General features: G+C 45.0%; 2 protein-coding genes across 3 annotated transcripts; both read right to left on the minus strand.

The window, feature by feature from the left end:
- Positions 1-19: 19 nt before the first annotated feature.
- Positions 20-3,477, minus strand: akr1a1a (aldo-keto reductase family 1, member A1a (aldehyde reductase)). Its single transcript, XM_041041981.1, has 9 exons — positions 3,444-3,477; positions 2,669-2,766; positions 2,456-2,575; positions 1,913-2,064; positions 1,588-1,783; positions 1,397-1,446; positions 1,146-1,295; positions 894-1,053; positions 20-598 (listed from the first exon to the last, which is right to left on the minus strand). Exons 2-9 carry the CDS (start codon positions 2,747-2,749, stop codon positions 533-535), a joined length of 975 nt encoding a protein of 324 aa, XP_040897915.1. The 5' UTR covers positions 2,750-2,766; positions 3,444-3,477; the 3' UTR covers positions 20-532.
- A 5,051-nt stretch (positions 3,478-8,528) lies between these two features.
- Positions 8,529-18,491, minus strand: dnajb5 (DnaJ heat shock protein family (Hsp40) member B5). Of its 2 annotated transcripts, none has more exons than XM_041043256.1 (4): positions 18,362-18,491; positions 16,523-16,804; positions 14,996-15,657; positions 8,529-10,672 (listed from the first exon to the last, which is right to left on the minus strand). In XM_041043256.1, exons 2-4 carry the CDS (start codon positions 16,731-16,733, stop codon positions 10,439-10,441), a joined length of 1,107 nt encoding a protein of 368 aa, XP_040899190.1. In that variant the 5' UTR covers positions 16,734-16,804; positions 18,362-18,491; the 3' UTR covers positions 8,529-10,438. The 2 variants fall into 2 exon arrangements, with proteins under 2 accessions (XP_040899190.1, XP_040899189.1); XM_041043255.1 differs by lacking the exon at positions 18,362-18,491 and adding an exon at positions 17,654-17,802.
- Positions 18,492-21,199: the final 2,708 nt, after the last annotated feature.

Raw genomic sequence — 21,199 nt, forward strand, 5'->3', positions numbered from 1 at the left:
AGTGTCTGTTTAAAAAGTCTTTATTGATACAGAGTTGATGTACATTTCTTGGCTTTTTATTTGGTCACCAGGACGTTGTAATTATATGGTATGACTGGACCACGGGGACAGCCCATGTTGTTTTCATTTTTTTTCATTTTTACCTGATTCTGAAAAGGTGTTTTTAAAATACAATTCATCATTGATCAGGTGCATTTATAGCAGTGCTACAGCAGTGATTCAGTAACTATTAACCCATGAAACAGTCTTATCTTTTTGAAACAAACAAACAAAAGAAGCTGTTCTGTTACTGACCACACAGTGTCTCTCTGGAAAAAAAAAAACTTTATTTTTTCAGTTAAGAAGTAACTTGAAAATATCTTAAAAGCAGTGTTTTTGACAAACGTGGTCACTTAAATATTATTATTCATCCCAGAAAGAAAGAAAAATTTTATTTTTTATCAAATTTGAATCTTAATTCAAAAATTTGGTTTCATCAGTTCATGTGACAACAATCATTAAAAGTAAACTACTGCATCCTGTGGAGGTGGACTCAGTAAGGATCATGGAAGGGGAAATGAGGATGTTCTGCATCTCTCCACACTCTCTTACCGTCCCGCTGTGGATGAAAAGCAGGAAATTAATTATTCCTGCACTGTTTGCATTGACAAAAGACCATAACTACACATGACACAAAACACCTCACAGTACACCTCTCTAAGAAACAGGGAGACTCCACTGTGGATATCAGAGATTCACTGAATCATATGATCTAAAACGGCCTGAAGTTTCAGCCATTTACTGTCATCAATGAGTATCCAATCATAAACATTTTGGACTGAGGCGGCTGTTACAGATACATATCAGCAAGTAGTTGCGCAATCTTGTGAGGCGTGATAAGATTAGCGACTTGCCTCAACTGATGGGACGATGAAACGTTGGTTGCGGTTGAAGGACTCAATCAGCTCCATGTCGTCTTCTGACAGGGAAAAATCAAACACCTGCAAGTTCTGCTGGATCCTGGAGGGCGTCACACTTTTAGGGATACACACGACACCCCTCTGAACGTGCCATCTACGGATATCACATGGTGGGGATTTCACTTATGTACATGTGAAAGTAATCCACAACAGAATTAAAGTAGCTCTGAGGTTTTCCTGCCTTGCCTGAGAATGAGCTGTGCAGGTGTTTTCTGGTATTTCTGGGCGATAGCTCCCAGTCGAGGATCTTCCAGCAGACTTGGTTCATCGGGAGAGGCCCAGGGTCTGTCTCCGCTGCCCAGAGGACTGTAGGCTGTCACACAGACAGCCACTGACCTGCGGCAGAGGTAAGAGCACTGTTACTGACACAATAGGAACATGAAGCTCAGAGAATAAGGGATGCCATTTTGATTATGTTAACCTGGCATTACACTGACCGACAGTGTGACAGGAGATTTGCTTGAGACAAATAAGGATGACATTCCACCTGTGGCACAATGATAAACACAATTTTTTGAGTTTTCTGAGCATATTCCCGGATTACACATTCAGAACTGTAAATAAAACCTTATTTATTGTAAATTATATAAATTTATTTATTTTGGCTTATGAGAAAGTCACATTGTACCTGGTTCATCACAGGTTTGTGTCTGGCCATGCTGATGATGTCGTCCATCTGCCTGGCGTTGAAGTTGGACAGTCCTATAGCCTTGACCAAACCTTTGTCCACTAGCTTCTCCATGGCTGTCCAAGTGCGTCTATAGTGTGTGTCAGAGTAACAGATACTTCCATCTTCCCGTCGAGGCATGAGCTCCTTCCCCCGCCTAAAGGGTAAACACACAGAAGTCTGCCTCAGAGAATGTGTCTGTAATTTCACTTTCACATTGATCCTGAGCCACACACTGACAACCAGGGGGAGACAAAATCAGTTTATTGTGTGTGAAGCAGCTCACTGAAACGCCATGGGCCAGTGCATAAGGTAAAGGTCAAGGTAGGAGAGACCCAGGTGGGCAAGACTGGTCCTGCATGCTTCTTCAACATCCTCTGGGTCGTGCTTGGTGTTCCACAGTTTGGAAGTCACAAACACCTCCTCACGCTGCAGAGCCTGAAGTGGAAAATTTAGAGGACACACAAACATAAAAAACACTGACTCACCTCATGTTAATCCTAAATCTCAGGCATGTCATAGTCACCTGGAGCTTTAGACAATATTGCACTTTATGTACCAATTAAAATCCCTGGAACAGTCAAGTTAGTGGACCTTGGGATTGTTTTGTTTGCTTCTGTTTTCATTTTTTAAGATTTATCTAAAAAGCTCAACTCGAAAGACCACAAAGATGAGAAGTTTAAAAAATGCTCATGGCAGATTTAAACCTACTGATGAGGGGATATGGATGAAAGCTCTGAAACAACTGAGAAAATGGACCTTGAGCTGAGGTTGCTGCTTCTAAGCTCAAGAATGAACTGTTGAAATCAATATAACCAGGGTTTCTCACCTTCCCAAGACCGACCCTCAGAGCCAGAGCCTCTCCGACCTCCTGTTCGTTGCTGTAAGCAGCAGCGCAGTCGATGTGCCTGTACCCGCAATCTAAAGCTGCCAGCACAGCCTGTTTCACCTGAGAAACACACAGATGCAGACACCGTCCATATGCTCTTTTAAAAAAAAAAATATTGTTATCAAACTGAAGCTGTGTAAATAATAGTTCTACCTGTCCTGGGGCACTCTTCCATGTGCCAAGTCCGACCATAGGCATCTTCTGCCCTGTTGAGAGAGTCACAGAGGTGCTCATGTTCCTGCTCTGAGGACCTGATGGAGATAAGACAGTGACAGAGGAAGAAGTGTGTGAGGAGTTCATTTGTAGGAGCTTTCCCTGTGGCCTGTCCAGTCATCATGACTGTGTCCTAATATTCTGTTACTGATTATCACTCACATCTGAATTCATTAACTCCTGCACAACAGCAAGGCTCATGTGTATGTGTACATGTACTCTACATGGGCTAAAGCCTTTCACAAAGCCATATCCATGGTACATGTAGGCAACAGAAAAATAACACTTGGTGACCTGCTTTTTAGGAATATTTATTCGCTTTTTTAAAAAATCACTCTCTGAGCTTAAAGGGATGTTTCAGTAGAAATATAAACTCTCTGCGAACCCAGCCCCATAGCCAAAAATAGCTGATGCAGCTATATGGCATTAGTCACAGTGTAGTGTTACTGCAGCACATCTCAGAAAGCCTTCCCATGGTTCACTAATTGTCCTCTATATCCATATCCTATATCGATGCACACACACACACGGGTCATCAACCACCTTGTCACATGATCAGAGTCACTTAACACACGTCACCTGCCCTGACCTCCTCCTGCTCCAGCAGCAGGGCAGACTGTGTAATTGACTAAGGCGCTAACAGTCAGTAAATGCTACACAGATTAAACGCGAGGAGAATAAAAGTCTTTTTAGTTTTCAGTCAAAACGTTCCTACCCGAGATCGCTCTGGTAGATGGACCAGTGATCAGCTGCTCTCCAAGTGGATTTCAACTGGTCGAGGTCAAAGTCTGCCTTCATTTGTTTATCTGTAACTCAGAGTGGTGGAAAACATCCAAACTCCACTGTACTTACCAAAATAGCATACAGTTAAACATACACAACCAATGTTTTGTCACACAGGATCCTGAAAACTATTTCTCAACTCGTTTTATATGTTTCTAAGAACTGATGACAGATTTGTTTTTATGTTTACATACATATTATTATCAGAGTTTTGTGTCTTATCATGGTTGTGACCTCTTTCAGGATATTTACATGGAACATGAGAAACTTGGATATTGTGCTGTCTTTAGATTAACAAATAATGTTGAAGTTCATAAGTGTCAAGTGTAAAAATGTAAAAGATATATTTTTTCTTTAGTTCAGGTAATTTGTGTTGGAGTGAGTGTTCGGGTTCCTTTTTTGGGTTTTGAAAATGGCATCAGAGTGAGCGCTGCTCTTGACAATATGGTAACTAGCATCTTGGACGCTCCGCTCAGCCACGCTACGAGAGAGCAGTGAAGGCAGGAACGGAGTGTCGCGGTTTAAAAGTTTATGGATATTTGCTCACGCTTCGGCCTGTGACCGCTACAGTCTGTAAGTGTTATTGTGTGTAGTTTTAAGTTGTACGTTTAGCGTGTTATGGTTGTAGCATTTTATTTTAGCGGCTAACTTGCATATTGTTTAGCTTAGCTTGCTAGCTCCATTTTACTTTGCGAAATGTGTACTCTATTTTGTTATGTTTTGTGCGGATATTAATTTGCGTTATTTTTTCTGATGTATTTCAGTTTTACAAAAAAATAAATGACGGTGTGTGTGTCACAGGTTGACTAAGTGTGAGCGTGTGTGTGTCTCTAAGTGTGTATGTGTGAGAGGGTGCGTGCGCATCGACCGGAAGTAATTGGGAACAGGATAAGAGACAGGTGTGTGTGTGGCGTGGAGGCGAGTTTGTTCTCCTTTTATAGAGACGCGGACAGCGGGGAACGGGGGCAGCAGGCGGAAGAAGCAGCTGAGCTGATCGGGAGGAGAAGCGGCTGAGGACACTGTGTACGAGTGCTGGGCAGACTGTCGCCACGCCATCTTGGCCTAGGAGTCCGGTGAACAGCGCCAGAGGAGCGCCCCGGTCGATCCGTGTGCGCCGCTGCCGAGTGGGGATCCAGGCCGCCACCACGCCACAGACGCGCGGTGCGAGAGGGGGAAACCTCGGGTGAAAGTAGAGGGGTGGGGACGCGTTCCACCCCTCCTGCGGCTAAGTACCTCTTCATTCCTTATACACACCGATCGAAGTAGCATTGGGTGACGCTGTGTTTGCCGACGATAATTTCTTTCTTTTGTTCTTTGGGGGGGGGGGGGGGGGGGGGGGGGGTTACTTTGGACATTCTGGGACAGATTCGACATGTCAGGGTTAAGGCATTTATCCCTAAACTATTTTAGAAATCTCGTGGATCGGGCCTTATTGAGTTGGAGTGGGTTTATTTGCAGTGGAATAGTACTTTAAAGGCTTGAGTTGTTTTGTGTTGGTTTCTTTTGGGTTTTGTTGTTGTTCTTTGTTATCCCTGTATCCTATTTTATTAGTACTCGCCCCCACCCCACAGAAGATTTCTTCATTTTGTTTCTGGGACTAAGATACTTCATATAAAGATCGATGGACCACTGACCACCCTGATAGTTGCCCTGTTTTTTTTTGTTTGTCTCCCCTTCCCCCAAGCTACCATCCAACGGCCACGCAGAGACCTGTTGCCCAGGGGACTCTCTACATCCCATCTGGTCAGGTGGACAACCTGCGGGACTTTTTTAATTCAAGTATTCGGAGTACTCTTGGTTTTACCCATTGGTTTTTAATTTACGTTTGTAATAAAAATATATAAATATTTTTTAACTGAACCTTCCCCTGAGTGTTGTTGTTTTGATGTGCTCTTCCAACATTGGATGCTAAGTCACAGTCATCTAAAGCCTCCACTAGACTCTCCCAGAGATCACCATCAACAACCTCTTCAGCTGTTAAAGCATATGCTAAAGCAAAAGCTGCCAGGGCTCAACTAGCTTATGCTGAACGAGAGGCGGACATGATGAAGCAGAGAGCAGAACTGCTGAAACAACAGGCTGACTTCGACGCTAGTCTCCATCTTCTGCAGTGTCAAAGAGCTGCTGCTGCAGCTGAAGCTACGGCCTATATGGAAGCTGAAATTGAAAGTGGTGAGCTCAAGCCTGATCCTCCTGTTGCTGAGGAGCCCATCAGTACATTTCAGCGCACTCATGACTACATCCAACAACAGTCAGAGTTGCTCTTTACAGAAGAGCCATATTCAGGAAAAATAGATGAACTGAGAATACCTGATGTCAAACCGCCAGTGCTTCATGGTATTCAAAACAACACACAGTCAGTGTACGAAGACACAAAAGAGGAGCAAACAGCAATCAGGTGTTCAAATAATACTTACCTCCACAGTTCTCCAAAACACACAATCATTCCTGAAAAGACATCTTTGCCAGAGCCTAAAGATACAAATGAAGACTTTGCAAAATATCTCATGCGGAGAGAAATGGTGTGTGCTGGCCTCCTGCAATTTGATGACAAACCTGAAAATTACTGGGCCTGGAAAACTTCTTTTCTGAGTGCCACTAAGGATTTGAATCTCTCAGCCAGAGAAGAGCTGGATCTTTTTGACAAAGTAGCTTGGAGTTGAATCCTCAGAACAGGCAAAGAGAATTCGTGCTGTGCACATCCTCAATCCTACAGCAGGTGTCAGTATGGTCTGGCAGCGCCTTGAGGAGTGTTACGGGACACCTGAGGTCATTGAAGACACACTGCTCAAAAAGATTGAACATTTTCCAAAGCTGACTAATAAAGATAATGTTAAGCTACGAGAGCTAAGTGACATTCTTCTCGAGTTGGAATGTGCTAAGGAAGACGGGTCTCTTCCAGGGCTTGCATATTTGGATACAGCTCGTGGAGTAAAACAAATTGTGGAAAAACTTCCCTTTAACCTGCAAGAGAAATGGGCAAGCGTTGGAAGCCAATATAAGGAGGATCATGGAGTGGCTTTTCCTCCCTTCTTCCTCTTCTCCAAGTTTGTCCAAAAACAGGCAAGGATAAAAAATGATCCAAGCTTCACCATGTCTGCTACCAACAGTCATGTTCCTTCCAGGTCAGAAAAGCCTGCACAGTTCAGTCGTAAAGCTTCTGGGATGGTGCACAAAACAGACATCCCTGCAGAGTCATCAGGAATGCAAACCAGTCGTGTGCCAAAGAAATTGGAAGAACCAGATCGTCAGTGTCCCATACATAAGAAGCCACATCCATTGAGAAAATGTAAACTTTTCAGGGGCAAACCTTTAGAAGAACGCATTTACTGACGTTCACACTCATGTTCCAAAATCTGCCTAGTTAAAGTGTATCGTGCAGGAGAAGAAGAGAGGGCAGTTAAAATGTATGCAGTGCTGGATGAACAAAGTATCAAGTCTCTTGCCAAAGTTCTTCGCCCTTTTTAAAGTTAAAGGTAGCCCCACACCATACATTCTGAAAACCTGCTCTGGAAAATTAGAGGCAGCAGGTAGAAGAGCTGTCAATTTCATCATTGAATCCATGGATAGGAAGCTCTGGCTTCCTCTACCGCCCTTAATAGAGTGTGACATGATGCCGGATGAGAGGACAGAAATCCCCTCTCCAGAGGTTGCACGTCATCACCCTCATCTGCTCCCAGTTGCTACCAAGATTCAACCTGTAGACCAAGATGCTCAGATTCTCCTGCTTTTAGGAAGAGACATTCTTCAGGTGCACAAAGTACGTGAGCAAATCAATGGGCCCCACAACGCACCATACGCTCAACGGCTAGACCTAGGCTGAGTCATCGTGGGAGAAGTGTGCTTGGGAACAGCACACAAACCATCAGAGATCCACGTCTACAAAACAAACACACTGCACAATGGTCGTACATCCTTTCTCAAACCATGTCCAAACAGTGTCCACGTGAAGGAAGACTACGGTGACAAGACACAACACCACAGCCCAACCTTCCCTGCACGTAAGGAGAATGCAGGTCTCACTGTCAATGTACATGGCCTAGGGAGTTCAGTGTTTGATAAGTCTGAGGATGACATTAAAGTCAGCAGTATCCATCGATGACAAAGCTTTCCTAGCCATCATGGATTCAGAGGTCCACCAAAACGAAGGAAACAGCTGGGTGGCTCCTTTGCCATTTCGTTCTCCACGTCGAAGGCTTCCAAGCAACAGGGAACAAGCTTTCAGACGTCTCTGCTCGCTACGGAGGATGTTGGAGAAAAGGCCAGAGATGAAAGCTCACTACATCAAGTTCATGCAAAAGATGCTGGACAATGACCAAGCGGAGCTCGCCCCACCTTTGGATAAAGGTAAAGAACACTGGTACCTGCCAACATTTGGTGTGTACCACCCGCAGAAGCCAGACCAGATACGAGTCGTGTTTGACTCAAGTGCTGAACATGATGGAACATCTCTCAATGATGTACTCTTCAGTGGACCAGACTTAAACAACACTTTGTTGGGAGTTCTTCTGAGGTTCCGCAAAGAACCTATAGCCCTCACAGCAGATGTAGAACAAATGTTTTATTGCTTCATCGTCCGAGAAAACCACAGGCATTTTCTCCGCAACCTCTGGTATGAGGACGATGACATCAACAAGGGTGTAGCAGAATACAGGATGAAAGTACATGTATTTGGAAACAGTCCTTCACCTGCTGTAGCCATCTACTGCATGAGACGAGCAGCTCAGAAGGGTGAAGAAGAACATGGTTCTGACGCAAGACAGTTTGTTGAAAGACAGTTCTACGTTGACGATGGTCTTACCTCAGTTGCTACACCTGAGGAGGCAATAGATCTTCGAACCAGAGAGAGGCTGGCAGAATCCAACCTATGGTTGCACAGATATTAACATCCTTTTTTACATGATCGTAACATTACTTCTGGTCATCTGCATTCAGGACAGGTGTGTCCTGATCCCTCAGCATCTCAGACACTGGGCACTCTTGTAAGACAAATGACACAAACCATTAACTTCACACATTTGGTTTATTTGTTTCTGTTTTGAAAAGATCATAAATATTGTCAAATGCACATAAGCAGTGACAGTGAGTCTTTCAGCAGCAGCAGCACATGTGCATTCTGGCTGTAGCCACAGTCCAGCGTCCTCTTGAGACTCTGAGAGGCAGGACGCTCACACACTCAGACAAGTCATTCAAGTCTCTCCGATCATCTCATAGTATTCAGTATCTTTTATGACATAAAAAGTGCATTTTTCAACATGTTGCATTCAAACATTTTCCCATACATGTGATATATATGACCTACTAGGGCTGTCGGTATAAACCATACTCATACATACATCTGATCTTTGATGTAAACTATAGTAGGAAGAGCTGAAGAGAGCTTTGAGAACCCCCTGCAGCTGAGACAGAGAACAGCTTCTGCAATATTACAAAACCTGCTTTCTAAACAGGGTTTTCTACTTGAAAAAACAGACATGTAGTTTCATGTACAGATGTTATAGAGGGACAGAAGCAGTTATCAAATCACAAACTGAGGAAACCAAAAAGTAGACGCTGAGGTGGTCTATTTTTGGCACTGCTCACAGTAGCACCAAGACATGGCCTTTAGATGGCACTGGAGAAAAGCAGAATATACACAACAAGGCTGGTTTTCCCAGAGGAATATCCACTATTTTCTGCAGATTAGCTTCATGCTAACATTCCTCTGGGAAATCCAATCTCTACTTGTACGGCACTTTACCAGGACGTGTTGGCAAAATTCATCAGTCTTGTATGAACTCTCTTCCTAAAAACACATCCTTGCTTACATACAGTACCATATAGTGATTGATTTTACATTGCTTATCTGATGTTTTTCCAAGATCACCAGCTCCCAGTGGTCACGTCTAACACAGCATAGGGCGTTGTCTGTTTTACGCTTAACATGGCTGGTTGTATATATTAGGGTGTGATCTGTGTGTGTGTGTGTGTGTGTGTGTGTGTGTGTATGTATGTATATGTTCACATGTGGTATGACACCGGGCTAAGGCACCTAAATGTTCCTCGGATATCGAGCCAGGCTATTCGGTTCAGAGCAGCCACAGAGCTCAGAAGGGAAAGCACCCATATTATGTGCAGATTGTATTATCCAAGCTTACACTGCTATTACAGTATGTGATTGTCATTCTCAGATTTTCCAATGCAGCTGAGTTATGCTAGTATTATTTGGAGTAATGCGGGACTTTAAGTGCACTGTGGCACAGAGTACAACTTATTATGGGGGAGACAAATCTTACTAAACAGTAAACGGCCTACAGACTTCAAGCACAATGCTTTATTAGACTGAAAGCATGAGAAAAGCAGGTGGCAGTGGGAGAGTTGTGTTTAAACTGGGGTTTGCACTGAGCACACTGAAGCTGCTGGTACACTCAAGGTAAAAATAAATAATCCTATGTGAAACCTCCTTTGGAAAAGAAAATCCTGGAAAAAATGTTTCTTTTAAAAAATACTCACACTTCATCCTATCACAAAAAGACGAGGATCAGAGAGTTGGACAGCATATAAAACCACTGATAAATCCGTAAAAAACAGAGTTAAGAAAAGAAGTTCAGGTAAAAGCCATGATTGTGCTGAGCCCATCCTCAGCACCGCTCCACTGCTCGGGTGCTTGTGTGTGTATGTGTGTTTGGGCCAAAAGACAAAACAAACACAAGTAATTACATCCTGATTTTGCCATTTGTGTTGGCATTCTTCCTCCATCCTCCCACTGTGAAGTTCCTACAAACCACAGCATCTGTTTAATGCTATGTGCATTAACACAGGACATGGGAAGGTTAACTACAATAAGGGTCAGAATATAAGGGAAGAATGGATAAAGGAGTGTTAAGTGTTGTTTTTCTGGGTTTAGTCCGGAGTGTGTGGTGGTGGAGGGGTTGGTGGTGAGTCTTCCTATGACTGGGGGAGGTGCTGTCTGATAATCTCTCTGGACTGAGGGGGGATCCTGTCGGGAAAACGGACGGAAAACTCCACGATGAGGTCACCGCGCTGTGATGGGTTCTTAGGGAAAGGCAGGCCTTCCCCTCTGAGTCGCTTCACTGTCCCCGGCTTGATGATGTCGTGACAGGGCAGAGAGATGATGCGGTTTTCCAGCGTGGGAATGCTAACCGTGCAGCCACACAACGCCTGGAAAGGAGAGGAGATTTGAGACGGTTAATATCTTTATTAGGAATGAAATGCCAAGGTCGTGAATATTCCGATGACTTAATGTTTCCATTAACTAACAACTTTCGTTTATCTTCCCTCAATACGTCATCCTTGTGTTTTCGGTGTGAGTGTTTATCAGATGTGTGTAGTTATGTGTGTGTGAGAAAGAGACAGAAAGTAGGTCTTCCTGACAAATCGTTTTAGATTCGACTACAGCACTGTGGGGTCTACAGAGCAGTGTTTGGAACAGGGACATTAGGAAAACATGACTTGGCAGTGGAAAAGTTTTCCGGTCTTTTGTGTATGTGTGTAGGTGGAGTTGTGTGTGTAGTGTGTGTGTCCGTGTTGGAGGGGGGCTACACATTGCACAGGGGACTAATTTTAGCAACCGTCTCATAGCTGGGGCTAATGAAGTGAGGCAGGAATCGGCTGAGCTCGTAAATAGTTGGAGGGCTTGTCAGATGGGCTGGCAGGACAAGGAAAGAGCGCACACACACACTAAGCCTCACCTCCTTATCACAGCGCCTGATGAATCCAGTCAGAGCATAGAGAGCGCTAAACTAAACACGGAGACCTGTGGTTATCACGACTTCACAGGCTTTCCAGTGAGCATCACTCACCAGATTTGCGCTGAACAGAAAGAACTATTTAAATCCACAACTCTGTGAATGAACATCCTGACGAACAAACTTGCCTTTCTAAGCAACTGTTACAAAATGTTCTACTATACAAAATAAGGTCACAGAATAAATACTATAAAGGTGTGGAGAAAGAAACCTGCATTGTGGATGATCTATAATTGTGGGAGTGAAAAGGATTAGGTCAAGAAAGTAAGAAAAAAGGAGTAAAAGAATGATAACTTGAGGCATTAACTTATCCAGGTATAAAACAGAAGACTTAAAAAGTAGGTGTTTAATAGGAGGATAGGATTGTCAAAGGTTTTGTGACACAGACCATGTCGTTGTGAAGTCTCTGGTTTTGATTCTTGTTGATGACCTTTGTTCATATTATCTTCCCTCTTGCTCTTACTCTATTATAAAGGCAAACATAACCCAAAAAGTAGTTAGATAATGATAATAGTGACATACTGTAGCTACTTTGACTTTGTCCAACACAGCTTTTAGAAATGTGGGAGTATTGGTCACAGCATTTGTTGCCACTTGAGTTCTCGGAACAACCAGCTTGTCTCTAAAGACTCATCAGCCATGCTAACGGCTCTGTGAGGCTGTACTGAAAAAAATGCTTATGTACACTTGCTGACAATGAAAATACTAGCATAATTAGCACGTATAAATACATTGTTAACCATCATAGTCCATCAACATGCTAACATTTGCTAATTGGCAGTAAACACGCGGTATAGCGGCCAATGAAAATGTCTTTACCTGTACAGGTATTTATTAAAATCTTGACCTTATGATGGCACTAGATGAAGAGTCAGGGGACAACTAAATGCAGCTTATATGAGCCAAGACATTAACAAAGTTAATTTTTTGTAGGTGGAGAAATTGCATAATGGCATGTGTAAGAGTAAGGGGGGCGGATACTAGGAGCTGGAGTTGAAAGGAGGCTGGTTATAACAGGAATATTGTATTTAGGAAGGAATTCTTACTGTGAACTCAGATTATTTAAGCTGTATGCTACTTCCGGAGAGAGGACGGAAAGAGAAGCATTAGTTCAATTCTCCTAACTCCTAACCCCATTCATCTCAAGGCAACCAGCCCCCCATGATGTAACAGAGATTTTGCCTGCATTGGCCTGTGCTTAACCTCTAAGACCCCAGTCTATGACATTACATGGGTAATGTTGTATTAAGATAGCTGGGGGATTGTCTTGTCTCGTCTGGTGTTTTTTTTTTAACAAACAGGGACATGGGACATGTGGACAGTTGAAGTTCAGTCAGGAACAGCAGCTGCCACAGAGCTTTCCAGCCATGACATCAGCCTCCCGTTACCCCCTACATACGTTACGGGGTGACTTAGCCTGTGACTGTGATGGAGACTAGTGGCTCATCCTCTTGTTATGAACAGTTCCATTCACTAACACAAGACTTACACACAGAGACAGGTTGCCATGACGCTCATTGACACACACTGCCAGCTGATCTGAGGGCCCACTGATTGCATAAGCCTCAGCTCAGACAACACAGCTCTAGAAACTGACACAAACAAACACACACATACACTTTGATTTGTAAGAATGCTCTGAATTTCCCCCTGGGGGAATCAATAATATACCATCTATCTATCTAGACTTATGTTCATTCCCTGAGGCCATATCGTGACATAACCACCACCATTACATACCTAACCCTAGCAGGTATGTTTTTTCAGTAAGGACCAGCTAAAAGTGTCTTCACTAGACTGTGGACTGTCAGTCCAGTCCCTTAATATTATGCTTGTCTTGTATTTGTTAAAACTGACAGGACTAAAACACATTAGCTGCCTTAGTTCCACAGATTCATCATCATCTACCGTCATATATTTCCCTTTCTAAATGATAACAGAGGTGGAGCTGTAAAAAGCCGGCCACTTAGCCTTTGGAGCCCCACAGCTACAGTTAGCACCTACGTGTGTGTGGACGTGGGTTTTGCTGCTGAGCTGAGAGCGGCTGTGACAGGGGCTAGAAATGCACTGCCACAGATGATACCAGCTCACTGCAGAGGCATCATCAGTGCCAGAAATAGCCACCCTATAGAACCAGGTGTAGGTCTGTTTCAGGGAAATCAATGTGTCAAAATCACAGTAAGCTCCCTAACTGTGTCTGTCTGCTGTCACAGTGAAGACACAGCAGGCAACTTCCAGTGAAGACACTGGAAGTATATGTCAATATGTGTCCAAATATCATTAAGTCTCAGCTCCATTTCTGTTTTTATACTTTTTACAATGAGTTTGTTTTGCTAACGGAAACAACCATCTTGTTGGCTGGGTAATATTGTCTACTGCTGGTGCCCTGATAGCATTTGCCATATTACATGTGGCAGGTTGCCTGGTGTGCAGCATGGAGCTGGTGCTGTGGTTTCACTGCAGCATTTAGCATCGTAGCTTCAGGGAAGCAGAGAAGAGTGGAGCAGTGGAATATGAGCTCTTATTTGCTTTGGATACTGAATCATCTGACCCACTTCCCTAATATTCCCCGGATACCGCCCCCCACCCTGCACGCCCCCCCCCCCCCCCCCCCCCCCACATCTTCACTTCTCTCCACCATCCGTATTTGGCTGCTTCAGACTTAAGTCTCTTATCTGGCTGCTGGAGGAGCACAGGGTTTTAGCTGTGGGAGTTCTGCAGTGCAAATCCTAACCATTGTGCCGGTTTGATCAAGATCCTGCTTAATGTGACTCAACAAACTCTAATGTGCTCTCATTAACTAGGCTGTCTTCGTATTTGTGCTGTGTGCAGGCACTCAGTTGTTTCCCAGTCGGCGCTGCTTCTAGAGGAAAATTTTCAGAATTGGCTTGAGTTGAGACATCTCCAGCTCTTTGTGAACACCTGCCATTAAGCTGACCATGTGGAGAACAGGCCATTGAGTGGCAGCGCCATTAGAAACATTAAAGCCTGTGTAATTCACAGACAGACCAGAGCTGTGCTGGACCCGTTGCCCTCGTAGGAGCAGCTAATTAAATGTCCTGCCAGTCACAGTAATAGCAGCCTGGATTGTCACCACTGTCACACTGCAATACATCTTTAACCAAGTGTGTTTGCAAATACGCTTGAAGATGCAAGACCGTGCACACTTGCATGCATGTTTATTCCTGTGTGCAGCTTTTTGTGCGCCTGCCTGCATGTGTGTTTGTGTATATGTATTTATACAGCAGTGCAGCGAAGGTGAGGACGATGGCTCTGTGCCGGTCACACAAGGACAACACATTCCTGCTGCTTCTTTCACACTGCAGTGACAGAGACTCCGCTTTCACTGATCTTGCCCTCCAGCAACACACACACACACACATACACACACAATACACACTCATTCCTCAATATGTTTTATATGACAGTCCTACCCTTAAATTACAGGCACACCTCCTCCACTGTTTGCCCATGCTGAGTGACAAGAAGGGTATGAAGAAGGGAAGTGGGAAAAAAAAGTGTGCTATTTTTGGATATTCATCCAAAACTTTGCAGCTCCATGAATGCATTAAAATTCTGCCTGGTTTGCTCCACTGGGAATCAAACTCCCAACCTCAGCGACATTAGCTACTCATCTGTCTGCAGAACTGTGACAAAGACAGAGGACTGGAGATAGATAGAAAAGCGGAAAGCATGACAGAAGAGAGGGAGGTTAGGTGAAAATGGGCAGACACACCTCTTTTAGACTGATCTTGCAGTTATAAATAATATTGGAACCATCTCTCTTGAAGTGGGCGTGACCTTTGTCTTTAAGTACAAAGGCTATGTCGGCAGGAATGTTCTCAGGGGTCTCGTCCCCCTCCTTTGGGAAGGTGATCTTGGTCCCCTCCTTCCAGCCCTTCTTGATGACGATGTTGAGGATCTTGTCCTCTGTCCTCATACTCCGCCCATCTGGGTTCAGCCTGCGACGGGTGATCTTCATGCGCTTGGTGCAGCCGTGGAAGATCTCTTCCAGCGAGACCTTCAGCTCGTGGACCACCGGAGGGTCTTGCTGCTTTCGGCCGGTGCCCAGGCGCTCTGACGGCACCCCCCTCCTCCTGCGACCCTCCCCCGGGAAGCCGTTGTTCATCCCTCCGGGAAAACCAAACTGTCTCCCAAAATGAGCGAAGGGGTCATCCTCATCCATATCCACATCCTGCTCGCCGTCGTTGCTGTGATCATTGTGGAAGGAGAAACCGTTGGAGCGGCTGTGGCCGCGGTTGGAGCCAAAAAACATGTCAAAGGGGTTGGAGCCGCCGAAGAAGGAGGCGAAGGTGGCATGGGGGTCTCCGTGGAAGGTGTAGTGGTACGTTGAGCTGCCAGGGGCACCTGAAGAGCTGCTGCCTCCTGTCTTCAAACCTGAGAGAGAAAAGCGAGAGAGAGGAACGTGAGACCTCATATGCTCATGCACACACTCAAACACCCACCAGCTGTAAACGCACATTAATATGAACTCAGATACCAGACACAGGACCCTGTTCAGAGAAAACCAAGAGTGTGGGTAACAGCAGAGAGAAGAGAGTGGAGCCCTTGTGGGCGGGAAAATTCCCACAGCATCACTGATCTTCCAACAGTGCTGGTGGTGGAGCAACTCATAAAATACCAGGTCACTCCATCCAACACACACAAACACACACACACACACACACACACACACACACACACACACACACACACACACACACACACACACACACACACACACACACCTTTTCAACAGAGACACATGCATAGAACACCCACAAATGCAAACTATAGCAGTCGCTGCTATTCATATCTCAACCACATAATGATCTTAAGCCATCTGTCTGTCAGCTAACACACACACAGTTATACACACTACACTACCAGCTGAGGTAGACTAGAAGGTGTTGGAGCTGATAAATGTTGTTGACATTAAAGATAACAATAGGCAATCCTGCGCACATTCCTGTACAAAACACAAACATGAAAACATGGAAGAGACACAGCATTATTACTTCAGTGACTGAAGCCCACCCAAATCCTCCACTGTGATATTAGATGCTGAGTCTGTTCCTGAGCTATTTCAATAACAACTTAATCCATCATAACGCCTCTTTAACAAGGCTTCACTAGCAGAGTGCTGAAGCCTGCTCTGCCTGAACTCTGACTGCTTTCACTCAGTGATCCTACACAGACACATGCAGACGGACAGGATCAAACCCAGACACCCCAGCCCCCTCCCACACCAGCCCCTCCTCACCTTCCTCTCCTAGCTGATCATAGACGACCCTTTTCTTGGGGTCGCTGAGCACCTCGTAGGCCTCTGCGATCTCCTTGAACTTCTCCTCTGCGTTGGCATCCTTGTTCTTGTCTGGGTGGAAGCGTAGCGCCATGCGCCGGTAGGCCTTCTTGATCTCCTCCTCATTGGAGCCCTTGGGGATGCCCAGGATCTTGTAGTAGTCCTTCCCCATAGCTGTGCACACGCATACACTCTTGGGAATGGGACCCCCCTCCCTTATTCAGCTCCGGCCGTGTTCGTTCACTGGTGAGATAGACGGCTAACTGTTAGGGTCTCATTATTACTCCTCTGAGGAGGACGCTGCTCAGAACAAGCAACTATATAGCTGTATATGTCCTGGCAAAGGTGTAGAGTGCACTCAAAGTGATCTCTTTCAGGGCTTTAATGTAAAGTCTGTTTAGTGATAGCTGAAGATGGGAACACAGAGTGCTGGTTTCACTAACTGTTGCTATGGGGATTATGTGGTTGCTGTGCTGATGCAGAGTCAGGTAGAGTGCAGAGGAATCCCCTTCATCTGCTTTATCAAAGGGCTTCTCCCTCCCAGCTCACCCAGGCAGGTACAAACAACACTTGGAATCATTTATTTCAAATGCGCTTATATTGAAATCATCTGATTTTGCGCTGTGTAAATCAAACGGACTTCACTGATTGGCTGATGGTACTGACTGGTCAGCGTCCAGCTCTGGCTGGGCAGAGACACACAACCTGTCAGACGGAGGAAACCCTTTCACTGAGACACTGCGGAGCCTCTGAACAGGACACACACACACACAGAGAGCGCTTCTGTCCTGATTTATATCTATATCATTACAACATACTGCTTCTATGCTGCTACAAACAGACACCGGTTCGCTATTACTATATATAGAGACAAAATCTTAAATTCCGACATTTTAAACCATTACTTTATATTTATAATCAACACCAACCACTGGAATATACAGCCTGATAAACCTCAGATATTTCCACAGTAGCCCATACAATGAAAATGAAATTTTAGTGACAGAAAGCCAGGTTCAGAAACATTATACGAGCAATGAGAAATAGAAAGGAAGATATGAAGGGAAGAAATGGAAAAAAAGAAAATCCTACCCGAATGCTAGGCAATTAATGTAGAATATCAAATCAGCATGGTCCGGCTTCCCTCTCCTTCTTTCTTACCCTCTCTTTCTCTTTCTGTGTCTCTCTCTGTGTCTCTCTCTGTGTCTTTCTTTTCCTCAGTCCTCGTTATCTGCCTGCCGCCCCGGCACCGCTGCGTCCTTATAAATTGACGTCAGGACGCCGGGAGGATCACAGGCTCCGAAATAACCGGTGACCGAATACTGAGGTGCATCCATCTGACGTTTCAGCGGAAAACCTCGGACAACGGGCCCAACACAGCCACAGCCACAGTCACAGACCTCCATCCACTACCACAGCGCTGCAGCTGGGGTTCAGTGTGGGCAAAACAGGACCGTGATCACTGGGCTACTGACGGGATTTGGGAGAGAAAACAAAGCTGAGGAAAAAAAAAAGTTCACCCCCCCCCCCCCCCCTTCTGATTCAGTCAGTGACTGCCATCAATAGCCATTATGTAAAAATAAAATAAAATAAAAATTCTTTGTGAACTTATTTGATTCGAGGCTGTGATGAGAGGCTGCAAACAACTCTCCCTAATGATGGTTGGGGAATTTAAGCCGACTCCCCACCCGTGATCATGATCTTCCCTGCACTGTAAAAATCTGCCAGCAATTATGGCAGCTTTCGCTTAAAAATGTATTTACATACACAAATATATATATAAAGATTTGTTTTCCTTACCTGCAGCTGCTGCTTTGTTTGCGTCCGATCCGGGTCCTGTCGGTGTCTAAAAATCCGCTTGCAGCCTGGAGAGCAAACCCAGCCCTCTCCCTCTCCGTCTCTGTCTCTCAGCCAGCAGAACTCTTTGTTTAAGGTCTGCTCTCAAACACACTCAGCTCTCAGACCGACTCACACTCAGGATTAAGTTTAAACTGAGGAATTTGAGAGAGGGACTGACCAGTGCCTTTGTTTCAAAACTCTGTCCTCCTGCGGGATTTGGCTGCGGCATGTCAGAGGTGTGGGGGTCCACTGTGCAGGGAAACAGGGTCATATTTGGAAAGAGAGAGGGAGAGAGCAGGGGTGGGGGTGGGGGGCGGGGGGGGTTAGTCCTGAGAGCTAACAGGAACAATCACCTGATAAAAACTGTATGCGTGTGCATGTGAAGCCTATGCGCGCGATCCTGTAGTCGTGCCTGGGTTGATTGGGTATAATAAACACAGCTGAGTCATGTGTTGACTCCACACACACACGCATTTTGATCTTCTGTCTTTGCGAAGACTGTAGATTTATTCAGACTCCCACTTTCCCAACACCAGACCTAAAATAAAGCTTTAACCCTTTCCTTAACTCTACACTTACACAGCCCCAAAATTACCCATCCTGCCCTTAACCCTTAGCTTGATGCCTCGACCTTGACACCAGACCTCATCCCAACTAAAATTCCACTGTGGCCCTGAAAATCAACTCTAGACCTTAAAATGAATCCCAACATTAACCCTTGTCCTCATTTTAAGTTGAAACCCCAAAATCACCCAACCAAATAACCCAGCTTTAAGATTATTAAACACAAAACAGGAATATTCAACACATTCACACAAAACTAAAATTGTGAAAATCTGAAACTTAGATGTTAACATAGTGACCCTCTTTAAGTGCCTCAAGAATAGGCAATGAAGCAGGATCCACCTTACGGCCCCTCAACATGTAAGATGATTATATCCTTTAATAGTGTACATTTAAATATTCCAGATCGACTGACATGTAAGGCTGAAGCTATTAGACCACATGGAGGTCTGACTCCTTGCCCACTTTTACAGGTTGGTAAACCAAGTCTTGTTCTACCCCTAATTACACCTCAACCTAACTTTACTTTCAACAGTAACCCTAACCTCTTAGCCCTAGAATCATTGGTCCCACAGTCCAGAGATAAACCAACATTAAGTAGTTTTTAAAAAATGTCCTTTGCTGTGGGGGAGATTTGGCTCATTCAACAGACTAAGAAGACACGCAGTACATCCTGAAGGCCAAACATTCCTCCCTGACTTCACCACTGTTCTCAGTCCAGGGCAACTTCAACGAGCAGCCCACCCGTCTTTCTAAAGAACTGCGTATATTACAGCACCGGTGGAGGTCTGAATCATTATTGATGACTTTTACTGCTAAGTGCACAGGAAGGTACACTCAGCGGGGAGAAGCGCTTTTGCTCTGCTGGGTCATTGTGAGAGAGAGTGAGAAATAAGGACTCATTTAAGCTTGAGTCATCAGTCCCCACCGAACCGGCGAGGAGGTGCGAGAAAAGTGGGTGTCTCAATGGAGGAGTCTGTCTGACACACACATGCATGTATTTAAACATTCAAAACAATGCAAGGATGCAGAGAAGTTGCTGTGTTGCAGAGTGTTGTGGAAGTTTTTCCTGCTGCTGCTGCTGGTGAAGAATGAAATAGAGACTTCTGCTGGCCGATAAGGTTTTATTTTCTCTGCAAAGAAAAGGTCAATCAGCACACAAGACGGTCTGAGTGAAGAAAGACCCCGAACATGGGGAGACCTAAGCATTTACGCCTGAGGAACGCCCCCTAAGGTGGGTTTCACATCCTTTGTCTGCCACAATGTCAGACATTTGGCATGGACTCCCTGGAGTGTGTTTCACACCTGGGGTATCCTGCAGGAGTTTGCATTCAGGTGATAGGTGTTAAGAGGTCTAGGCATCACAAACTAATATACAAAAAGGTCTGATGTCTTGGCGAGAAAGAAGGAAGTGGGGTACCTCAGGGAGAGGACCAAATTGCGATTACAATAGGTCACAATCTAACAGACAACAGGGTCTGGTATCTTGGTGAGAAACAAAAGGAAGTGAGGTACACAAAGAGAATCGAATTGCAATTACACAGAGCTGTGGAGGAGAATGAAGATAGACAATCCTCTGTGTGTGTGTGTTTTGGCAGCAGGGAGGGCTCTTGGGTCCAGTGCAGCTGTCCCAGAAGAGCAACTGGTCAGCAGTGGAGTGTTATCCATGCAGGGCCCCCTCTGCTTGGCCTGTGACGGAGACTGGAACGTGTTGAAATCGACTGCAGTGCACTGACGGAAACATCCGGTTAAAACGGGATCTGAAATCTGCATGTGTGTGTGCCAAGTGAGCACATAGGTTATAAAACTGCTCTTACTCATGACTGTCAGAAGATCTTGCATAACTGGTCAGGTTTCAGAGATTGTAATCACATTGCTGGAATTGCGCACTCTGTTTGTTTTGTGTCTGCATCCCTAATTGCCAGTGATGACCGATGAGAGCCGATCCACGTGCTGCTCCGATGCTGAGTATGCACTGAAACAGTCTAGGAGCAACTATTCCTGACCTGACGCTGGGTTTCCATGGTGACACAGGAATCTGCCAGACAGTGATGTGTCTGGCAGGAATACGCCGTCTCAGCAATGGCTCCTCTGAGCACGTGTGTGCATGTGTGTGTGTGTGTGAACATGGGATGAGATATCCAGTGAGGCTAATGTCTGAGTGTGAGGGCACACTGTCACATAAATATCGACTGCTGAAGTGTACTCCGCCACCTGAGCCGAGAGACGGGAGGA

Source organism: Toxotes jaculatrix, chromosome 7, assembly GCF_017976425.1.
Source record: "Toxotes jaculatrix isolate fToxJac2 chromosome 7, fToxJac2.pri, whole genome shotgun sequence".
NCBI classification, from domain to species: Eukaryota; Metazoa; Chordata; class Actinopteri; family Toxotidae; genus Toxotes; species Toxotes jaculatrix.